We start from the raw sequence: 11,226 nt of genomic DNA, 5'->3' as shown, positions 1-11,226 counted from the left end.
TTGCTATGTTCCATTTAGCATATCCTTCATGCAGTCTTGCTTTTTTTTAATGACAAATCATTGTTATGCCACACTACAAAAATAAAAACTGCTCTAAGTGTTTTTTTTCAGTATAAAAGTTTCGAGTTTAAGAGCTTAATACAAAATTAAGTGTGTTCTATAAAAGCTTAAATTAATCCATTCAGTACACTTGCTTTCAAACAATGAGTCTATCTTGATTTTCCATCCTAGATAGAATTTCAGCTCAATCGCACCATTTTTCAAGCACCTTGGAATAAAGCTTTCCAAGTATAGAACCCAACACAAAGACGCTGAATATATTCTCTGTAATATAATCCTATTTTCAGTCCATATTGTATAAGGACTCTACAACCAGAAATTTTCATCAGTTGAATCAGGGAAGTTATCTTTTTCAGGTAATTCCTTTCTTGGCATTTACAAATGCTGTCCATCATATTGAATATGGATATTCATCAGAAATCAAGGGGGAAAAGTTTAATTTATACTGTTTTGAAAGTAAATGTTCAATGACCATAAAAATCTTCTTTTGATGTGTTCCTTAAATACTTAGAATGGTGTCTTAATATATGAACATATTTTTACAGATTTTTCTTCTTCATAGCATTGTAATTTTGCTTAAATACTCAAAAAATGAGTATTTTAAAATGTTTCATCATTTTATAAAATATATATTTATGCCATTGTTTTCAGATCATGCTTGATCTGTCATTTTCCAAGTGATTAATCCCTGATGATTACATAATTATGTGACTAGGTTTTTAATTATATTTATATATTTCTTGTCACATATTTGAGGCAAACCTGAGGATAGATCATTGGATAATTGTTATTTTTTTCCCTTGTAAAATATTTCATTTCTCCATTTTCTTTTTCAGTGGTCTTTTGAAGAATCCAATCTGTTGAAAAAATATAAAACATAAAAGAATTCATTATTTGAATTTAAGTAATAAATACTAAGCTTCTTGGATAAAATTTAATTTAATAACATATTGACAATTCTCAGCATACAACTACTCAATATAATTGAGAGATATTTTTTCATTGGCCTACTAAGTTAGATTGGGTATCAAGAAAAGGACATTTATTTAATTGCTATTTCATTTTTAACTTTTTTGTTGGTTACCTATACCACATCTCCTAGTAGTAAAAGATGTATTGAACTAACTTAAAGGGTTTTGGGAAAATATTTTGCAAGATATACAAACTTCAGTTAGTTGGAACTGTCTCTACTTTGCCATCATTTTCCCTCTACCTCTCCATGGGTGTGGCAGAGAAACTTCCATTAAATAACTGATGGTTATAAATTAGGGTCATTAGGGGTTTTAGGGAATCTCTGGTGGTCAAGGTGATGGGAAGATATCTTAGTGGTCTGGATTAACTGTAAACGTGTCAGAACTCTTGCCTACTTAGACTTGACATGAAGAGCCTCTTGTAAACATTCATTATCATTTGGATGTGAAAATGAATTCTTTGACTACATGAAAAATTTCACACAGTGGTGAATGTGGGTTATGTTTCATTATGTGACTTCGGGCATCATAAAATGGTAATAGTACTGTATTTATTTTTTTCCTGTTATATAGAATATTGGGACCAGAAGGGACTTCCTTTGCATTGTTTAATATAAAATATTTGTCTTTAAATATAGGAAATTAAGGATCATAGAGAAGTAGCTTTTTAAAAAATGTGTACTTTTTTTTTCAATTTGAGACTGGATTATAATCGTTCAAGTGAAGGCAATATGTTGATTCTTTAAATGTGTGGTACTTCCATATCATTTTAATCATGAAGTTATGATGAATTAAGGGGAGAAATTATATATTTTAAAAATCATTCTTGAAAAATTAAGGGCTTAAAGGGGATTAGCAATCAAATGCACTTTCTTTTTTTGGGTTAGAGAAGGTTTACTCAAGGCTTATGTCTTCTACCATACCAGAATCTAGCTGGTGACAGATGAGGAAAAAGCATGGCGAATTTCTCAGAGAAACAGGATAAATGAACATGGAAACAATAATAAACTTGTCTAGACCAGAATTCCAGTTCTGCATGTCTCAGGCCTGTCTGTTCTTTGAGCCAATTATAAAAGTCCAGGATTCAGAAACCATTAGACCCCATAACTTGTGCCTGCATGTTCTGAGTCTTAAACAAATCAGGTCAGGCTTTAACAGAAGCAGGTGATGAATTACACAACTTTCCTCTTTCCTGCCCAACCCAGGCCCTTGATCTTCTATCTTCTCTCTCTGAAGTCTTTTTGCTTCTTTTCAACCTTCTTTACCTTCATACATTAAATGCAATACTTTAAAACTTAACATGCAGTGTCCAGAATAGAAGACCATATTGAAAGAATTCAACAGTAACATTCTACCTCTATGAGAGGTGCATATAACTAAGAAACCACATTGTGTATTTGAAGCACAATCTCGATACCCATAAACCAGACCTTGGGTACCACAGTGTGGCAAAGTTAGGTATTACAGAGAGAGCATTGGTGTCTTGTAAAATGGCAAAGTGCTGGACACTTATGATCAAGAAACCTGTCTCAGGGGCTTGGCTGGAGAAAAGCCATGGGCTCTATCTAATGAACCAAATGCTACTGACCTACATCTTTAGCATGGCTTTGTTCATCTTCTCCTTGGAAGGGATACTAGTCATTATAGGAGAATCAGAAAGGATAGGGACAGTTGGTAATTCAGTAGGAGAGAAACTTACTATTTAAATTAGACAGTTCTGTTGCTTGGAATATGAGGCTGTAATCTGTATTTTTAACATAGTTTGACTCTAACAAAATAGTAAGAAAAATTAAGATGATATACTATAATAAATACCACAATTTGTTGCTTAATTGGAAAGCACTAAATTTAACTTTTTTATGAGATTCTACTCCCTATTAAATTTATCCTAAACCTATCATCTCAGTTTTACTTTAATTTGAAAATGATACAGCTAAGAGTTTGAAAATCTTGCATACCTCAGTCTAAGCAAAACATTTATGTAAATATGCAGATTTACCTGACAAAACTTAGATGATCATTTACTTTTATAGAAGGATCTGAAATAGGATTCTGTGGAATCATAAGCTTTCCCTTACATCAGCTAATTAATAAACACCTACCTCTCACTCAAGGGACACCAATTGTACAAAGTGTAGTGGGTTTTTTTTGTACACAAAAGAAGCATTTGATTTGTAAGATACACAGAGATATGTGATTAGGACAAGGCTTATTTTAATCACGAAACTTCTACTTACATACTTTTAAATTGACATAAGAATTCATTCTTTTCTTTTTCTATAAAGGAAATTTTTCATTCTTCTCTGTTTACAAAAGTAATACATCTTATCTTAAATTTCACCTGTTCCAGACATATGAAAGTCCTTGATAATCTCAACCTCTAGAGAGATCCTTCAGGATTTTTGGATATGCATTATTTCAAAAGGTGTAAGTTATTTTTTTTCTTTCATAAGAATGGGGCAGAGTTTTACACAATGCTTGAAATATACTTTTCCTTTTAATTTGTATCTTGGTTATCATTTCAGTATTTCTCATAACTGTATGATACTGTCTTCCACAGCATGGATGCACCATCATTTATTTCACCAATTTGCTGATGATGACTGAAATAGAAAGTCAAAGGAGCTCTGGTGCTTACCTTCCACAGTGCTAATATGAGTAGCATTAGCAGCAATAAACCAGCAAAAGCACTCAACAGGATAACCCATAATGGCACTCTGCCTGGTAGACCATCTTTGGATATTTGAATGGCAAGCTGAAAATTATTAAACAAGATTGTTAACATCAATAGACACCTATTAGAAATCCTGGAACACTTGGGTTCTTGCAGGTAATAATTTTCTATCAAACAGCGAACTTAATCTCATTACTACACAGAGGCAAACCATCGAGTTTACATTTGCAAATGCCCTCCATCTATTCTAAATCTCTAACCGTGTCGAATTTATTATTACTGAAAAATATTTATGATCTTATCCTTCATAAATTTATGTATAAAGAGTAAAATGATGTCAATGAATCAGATACTCAAATTTAAGGGTGCATTTCGGTTTAACTAAGGGAGAACAAAAAGTATGTGTTTCAAAAATTTATTAATAAACTTTATTTCATTATAGAAATAGCATGCATTTAGGACTAGGAGGTCACAGGTCATATAGACCTAAAAATCTGAGTGGATCTCCTTAACTAATTCCAAAGGGCTTTATTTTTGATATTTTTAAATGGAAGCATAATTTTTCTTACAGTAAAATGCACAAATCTCAAGTGTACAGATAAGCACATGTATTCATTCACTTCTGCTTCATGTGCTTTTTATTACACCACACTGTCTTTTCCAGTTGACTTATCTTTTAGTCAGCATCCATAAGCTAGGTGTTCACTGAAGTAAATTTGTGAAGTGGACAACTTTTAGTGCTCCAGCTACTCAAGATCTCTCATGGTGGTATGCAAACCTCATTGAAACTTGTCTGTTCTGTGTCCTGCCCCTTATATTTCTGAAAAAACTAATTCAGGGTCATTACCAATGGCTAATAATGGCCATTACGGTTGGTATTTGTATATAACTGGGAACATCTCCATTCCTTAACCTAGAGGAAGGATTAGGGGTGAAAAAGGACACTTGTAACAGGGGAGAGATTTGCATATAGTGGATACTATCAGAAGCCCTCAAATCACTCCAGGAGGTCATTGGGGATGCATGAGGAATCTACAGCTGGCAGGCGTATACATATGCACAGAATCAGACCTTTTAAGATAGATTTTAAACACATCTAAAACAATTCTCTGGACTTTCACTTATGGAAACTGGAGGCTCGATGGGATCACTGAGTCTCCCAAAATCACAATTAACAAAATAATTGCTTTTAGTAATTTCATCAATGTAGGTATGACTTTCCTTTAGGATGAAATGGAGAATAAATATCTGCATGGGGGATTTTTGGCTAGTATTTAGGAGAAATAAAGCTAATTATAAAGTCTTAACTATTTAGGAATCAAACGTACTCTTTCCAACATAATAGTCATATTTTTTTAGGTACTAGTGAAATTTTGGCTTTTCTGCATATGGAACAATTTTTCACTTATCTGGCTAAATGCTGTTTATAAAGGAAGTAAACATTATATGCACCTTTTGCTTCTTTATAGGTGTATACTTATTAGTGGTCATTGGAATAATCTGAAATGAGCTATTTAAAGAATATCTGAATATTGGGAGTTCATGACTCACATAATGCTGTTTATCTGCGTAGGGTATTAAACTCTCCCATGATGAGAGGAAATCATGCTGAAGTGCCTACATCCGTAACATGTGCTTTGTCCCTATTTTATAAAAGGACAAGAGTAAAAAACTCAAACTATTATATTACTACCAAGATTTCAAGCCTGAATTTTTATTAGGGAATAACACTTCATTTTGGTTTCAAATTTCTCAGTGACTAAATGAAGAAAACTGCTAAAAATTTATATGTATTCCTGTATAGTATAAAGGCTCTTTCTGTAAAGAAAATGGTTTTAAAGTCTGCTCTTCAGATGTCAAATGCATTTTATAATGTCAATTTTTAAGGAAGAAAATTACAAATGCATCATTTGTTATCAAGGTGAAAGTAGAAACATCAATTTACTGTGATAGAAGCAATAAAGTCAAACCTGGCATGTTAATTGTAAATATCATGGTTTTCCCAGTTTTGTATAAGGAAGAACTAGACTGAAATCATATGTGAAGCTAATGAAGTGTAATTTGTACCAAAAAATGCCTGTCATTTACAGAGAGCAGTTCTAGTCACTGCTATTATAAAATATTATGCCACAAAATTCAGAGTGCAATGTATGTTTTCAAAACTTAGAGCTGCACTTACCTCTCTTTTTTGATTGCTACTACTTAAAACCAGTGACGCATTTTCACTCTGAAGTTCTGCCCTTATAGTAAGATTTAAGCTGGAAAAACGTGTCTGAAAAACAAACAGAATTTGTTTTTTGGTATATTATGCTAACCACAATGAGAGGTAGTCATATTTGGGTGGAGCAATGTTGAAAGCTAAGATTTTTCTGAGAGATTAAAAGCACTAGTTTTTTTTTTTTTTTTTTTTTTTTTTAATTCAGTTTTATTGAAATATATTCACAAACCATACAGTCATCCATGGTATACAATCAACTGTTCACAGTATGATCATATAGTTATGCGTTCATCACCACAATCTATTTCTGAACATTTTCCTTACATCAGAAAGAATCAGAATAAGAATAAAAAATAAAAGTGAAAAAAGAATACCCAAACCATCCCCCCATCCCACCCTATTTGTCATTTAGTTTTTACTCCCATTTTTCTACTGATTTTTTTTCAATTTTTTAACTTTGTTTATCAAAAAATTAAAAACAAACAGGCAAACAACAACCAAAAAAACCCCACAACATTTCAAACAAAGCAATGGATTAAGGAAAACAAATAACCTAAAATAACTACTTTGCTTCCAATATGTTCCTACCATACCCCAAGAAAATTAATAAACCATGTCCAAACAGAGGAGTAAGAAAAACAAATAATCTAAAATAACTACATTGCTTCCAACATGTTCCTTCCATACCCCAAGAAAATTAACAACCCCTAAGAAAACAAAGGAATAAGAGAAAAAAAAAAACCTAAAATAACTCTATTGCTTCCAACTTGATCTTACTATATCCAAGAAAGTTTACAAACCATAATCATTCCTGAGCATTCCCATAACATTGAGATTACCCTCCATAGTTTATCTGTTCTTATTAGATTATCATTCCCCCTCCACTAATTGGTATCTCTAGGTTCCCTACATTCTACAGTATAAAACATTGTACATTTTTCACAGAATTCACATTAGTGGTAACATACAATATCTCTCTTTTTGTGCCTGGCTTATTTTGCTCAGCATTATGTCTTTTTTTTTTTTTTTTTTTTTTTAATCTTCATTTTGTTGAGATATATTCGTATACCACGCAGTCATACAAAACAAATCGTACTTTCGATTGTTCACAGTACCATTACATAGTTGTACATTCATCACCCAAATCAATCCCTGACACCTTCATTAGCACACACACAAGAATAACAAGAATAATAATTAGAGTGAAAAAGAGCAATTGAAGTAAAAAAGAACACTGGGTACCTTTGTCTGTTTGTTTCCTTCCCCTATTTTTCTACTCATCCATCCATAAACTAGACAAAGTGGAGTGTGGTCCTTATGGCTTTCCCAATCCCCTTGTCACCCCTCATAAGCTACATTTTTATACAACTGTCTTCGAGATTCATGGGTTCTGGGTTGTAGTTTGATAGTTTCAGGTATCCACCACCAGCTACCCCAATTCTTTAGAACCTAAAAAGGGTTGTCTAAAGTGTGCGTAAGAGTGCCCACCAGAGTGACCTCTCGGCTCCTTTTGGATTCTCTCTGCCACTGAAGCTTATTTCATTTCCTTTCACATCCCCCTTTTGGTCAAGAAGATGTTCTCCGTCCCACGATGCCGGGTCTACATTCCTCCCCGGGAGTCATATTCCACGTTGCCAGGGAGATTCACTCCCCTGGGTGTCTGATCCCACGTAGGGGGGAGGGCAGTGATTTCACCTTTCAAGTTGGCTTAGCTAGAGAGACAGGGCCACATCTGAGCAACAAAGAGGCATTCGGGAGGAGGCTCTTAGGCACAACCATAGGGAGGCCTAGCCTCTCCTTTGCAGCAACCGTCTTCCCAATGGTAAAACCTGTGGTAGAGGGCTGAACCCATCAAACCACCAGTCCCCTATGTCTGTGGTCATGTTAGCAACCATGGAGGTGGGGTAGGCGAATACCCCTGCATTCTCCACAGGCTCCTCAAGGGGGCACTACATCTTTTTTTTTCCTTTTTTTTCTTTTTTTTTTTTTTTTTTTAACTTTCCCTTCTTTTTTAAATCAACTGTATGAAAAAAAAGTTAAAAAGAAAACAAACATACAATAAAAGAACATTTCAAAGAGACCATAACAAGGGAGTAAGAAAAAGACAACTAACCTAAGATAACTGCTTAACTTCCAACATGTTCCTACTTTACCCCAAGAAAGTTACCTAATATAGCAACATTTCTGTGAACTTGCTCCTACTATATCCATCAGAAATTCACAGACCATAGTCATTCCTGGGCATCCCCAGAACGTTAAATAGCTTATCTGTTCTTCTTGGATTATTGTTCCCCCTTCCTTAATTGCTCTCTATTGCTAGTTCCCCTACATTCTACATTATAAGCCATTTGTTTTACATTTTTCAAAGTTCACATTAGTGGTAGCATATAATATTTCTCTTTTTGTGCCTGGCTTATTTCGCTTAGCATTATGTCTTCAAGGTTCATCCATGTTGTCATATGTTTCACGAGATCGTTCCTTCTTACTGCTGCGTAGTATTCCATCGTGTGTATATACCACATTTTATTTATCCACTCATCTGTTGAAGGACATTTGGGTTGTTTCCATCTTTTGGCAATTGTGAATAATGCTGCTATGAACATTGGCTTGCAGATATCTGTTCGTGTCACTGCTTTCCGATCTTCCGGGTATATACCGAGAAGTGCAATCGCTGGATCGAATGGTAACTCTATATCTAGTTTTCTAAGGAACTGCCAGACTGACTTCCAGAGTGGCTGAACCATTATACAGTCCCACCAACAGTGAATAAGAGTCCCAATTTCTCCACATCCCCTCCAGCATTTGTAGTTTCCTGTTTGTTTAATGGCAGCCATTCTAACCGGTGTTAGGTGGTATCTCATTGTGGTCTTAATTTGCATCTCTCTAATAGCTAGTGAAGCTGAACATTTTTTCATGTGTTTCTTGGCCATTTGTATTTCCTCTTCAGAGAACTGTCTTTTCATATCTTTTGCCCATTTTATAATTGGGCCGACTGTACTATTGTCATTGAGTTGTAGGATTTCTTTATATATGCAAGATATCAGTCTTTTGTCAGATACATGGTTTCCAAAAATTTTTTCCCATTGAGTTGGCTGCCTCTTTACCTTTTTGAGAAATTCCTTTGAGGTGCAGAAACTTCTAAGCTTGAGGAGTTCCCATTTATCTATTTTCTCTTTTGTTGCTTGTGCTTTGGGTGTAAAGTCTAGGAAGTGGTCGCCTAATACAAGGTCTTGAAGATGTTTTCCTACATTATCTTCTAGGAGTTTTATGGTACTTTCTTTTATATTGAGATCTTTGGTCCATTTTGAGTTAATTTTTGTGTAGGGGGTGAGGTAGGGGTCCTTTTTCATTCTTTTGGATATGGATATCCAACTCTCCCAGCCACATTTGTTGAAAAGACCATTATGACTCAGTTCAGTGACTTTGGGGGCCTTATCAAAGATCAGTCGGCCATAGATCTGAGGGTCTATCTCCGAATTCTCAATTCGATTCCATTGATCTATATGTCTATCTTTGTAAAAGCACTAGTTTTGTCAACTTCCCAAGCAGAGCTGGCGGCATCAAATGACAAATGTGTACCCATCCTCCTTCCCTTGCCTTTCTCACGTAGGTCCTTGTTAAAGAATGAAAAAAATTCTAAATAATTTCTGTTCAGATTTATCCTTAGAAAAAAACAAACTTCATGCCTATCTAAGGAAGTAGGCATGAAATATCTACACTCTGGTAACGAGATTTATATAGTACTTATTAAGGACTAAACATAGAAAATTGCCAATTTTCAACAATTCTTGGCTTACAAAAACAGTAACTGAAAATGATTAAACTAAAAAATGTCAATTTCACATAAACAAATAAATACTTTCCAAGAGAGAAACAAATAACACATAATACAATAGACTAAGTTTTAAAGGAGCTTCATGTCAGACAGATTTGCCTTTATCAGGATTCAAACATGCCCTCCAAAAATACATTTATATAAAATAAAAGTACAATGTAATACAATGAATCCATAACATATTATAGCTCTATCCTTTCTGAATGGTGTCAAGAATTTTCACTCTATAATTCTTTGCCTCATTTCCAAAATACTTGATAAATACAAGCTTCGGTACCATAGAGGCATTTATTTTTTAAGGTGTAAAGAAAAAGGATAAGAGAAACCGAAAAAAGTACATATCCATAAGGGGACTTTGGAGGGAACTTAGTTACTAAGAGAGGGAAAATGAAACCCACACAGCTGGGTGAGTAGACCTGGGGCTGTGTCCACATTCTCTTGACCTCCAGTCTTGTGTTCTTTCCTTAGCAGCATTCTGCTTTGCACATACTCAGTACTGAATAAAATATTTATTGATTTGATGCAATAATTGTTTAGAACAATGCAACACTTACTTTTATAAAAGTTGGTTTCCATAAAATAAGTGAAACATTCACTTGGCTCACGTCAGAAGGATTCAGATTACATGTGATAGTAGCAAATTTACATGTACTGCAGTCCTGTTTAAATGTAAAGAGGTACATATCAGTATTCTTGCCATCTGATCAAATATATTGTATTAAAATACTTAACATAGTTATTTCTAGATGGATATCGAATTTATTCACTTGGAAAACATGAGATAAAATTAGCATTTGTTTTGGTTATCTGAATTTACCGGAATTGTGCCTCGTTTGAGATCCTCAGATTTGGATATAATTATTTTCTTCCCAGAGTTGATACCAAAAGGATCCTGAAGGCTACTGGGTCCACAGTTTGCATTCTAAAAAATGAACATATTTCTTTTATCAAACAATGCCCAATGTCAGAGGGAAAAATGACTTGGTTCAGTAATGTGAAGAATCTATGAATGACAGCCATTGCCATATATTAAAGATCCATCTTCTGGAGTGTGCAGTATGGCAGAGGCTATTAGCACCTGCCATATATATCCACCCTCCAGCTAATAACTACTATTACAGGGCCACTTTTGAATTGTAATGGGTAGCAGTGAGGGTGTTATGGAAAAGAAAGGACACTAGTAGAACATACTATTACATATGCAGTACACTCATTAACTTCATTGTTTTTTTAAATCAAAGATTACTTTTTAAATTCCCTTAATACAGAGAGAAAAAATCTTAATCTCTGCTACTCCAATATGTTTACTTATATCATGGCTTATAAACAAAGTTGGAAATTGAGGGACTTTCATCAGTATTTGTATATTCATCCAACAATATTTTCAGAGTCCTATGCACCAAGGTAAATCACTTAGTCTAGTGGGAGGAATGTAAGTAAACAGCCAAATGGATGTAAAAACGCTATA

At 34.3% G+C, this 11,226-nt stretch overlaps 1 protein-coding gene across 1 annotated transcript in view; it reads right to left on the bottom strand.

Moving 5' to 3' along the window:
- Positions 1 to 320: 320 nt before the first annotated feature.
- ITGA1 (integrin subunit alpha 1) overlaps positions 321 to 11,226 on the bottom strand; it is a 166,686-nt gene continuing 155,780 nt past the window's right edge. The window contains exons 27-31 of the mRNA XM_037798951.1: positions 10,576 to 10,680; positions 10,313 to 10,417; positions 5,885 to 5,977; positions 3,670 to 3,786; positions 321 to 917 (exon numbers count right to left, since the gene is read on the bottom strand). Of these exons, the coding sequence (XP_037654879.1) occupies positions 873 to 917; positions 3,670 to 3,786; positions 5,885 to 5,977; positions 10,313 to 10,417; positions 10,576 to 10,680 (465 nt within the window). The 3' untranslated portion in view covers positions 321 to 872. The remainder of the gene's footprint in view (positions 918 to 3,669; positions 3,787 to 5,884; positions 5,978 to 10,312; positions 10,418 to 10,575; positions 10,681 to 11,226) is intronic.

Source organism: Choloepus didactylus, chromosome 11 (genome assembly GCF_015220235.1).
Source record: "Choloepus didactylus isolate mChoDid1 chromosome 11, mChoDid1.pri, whole genome shotgun sequence".
Lineage (NCBI taxonomy): Eukaryota > Metazoa > Chordata > Mammalia > Pilosa > Megalonychidae > Choloepus > Choloepus didactylus.
This window is presented reverse-complemented; position numbering and strand designations above follow the sequence as displayed.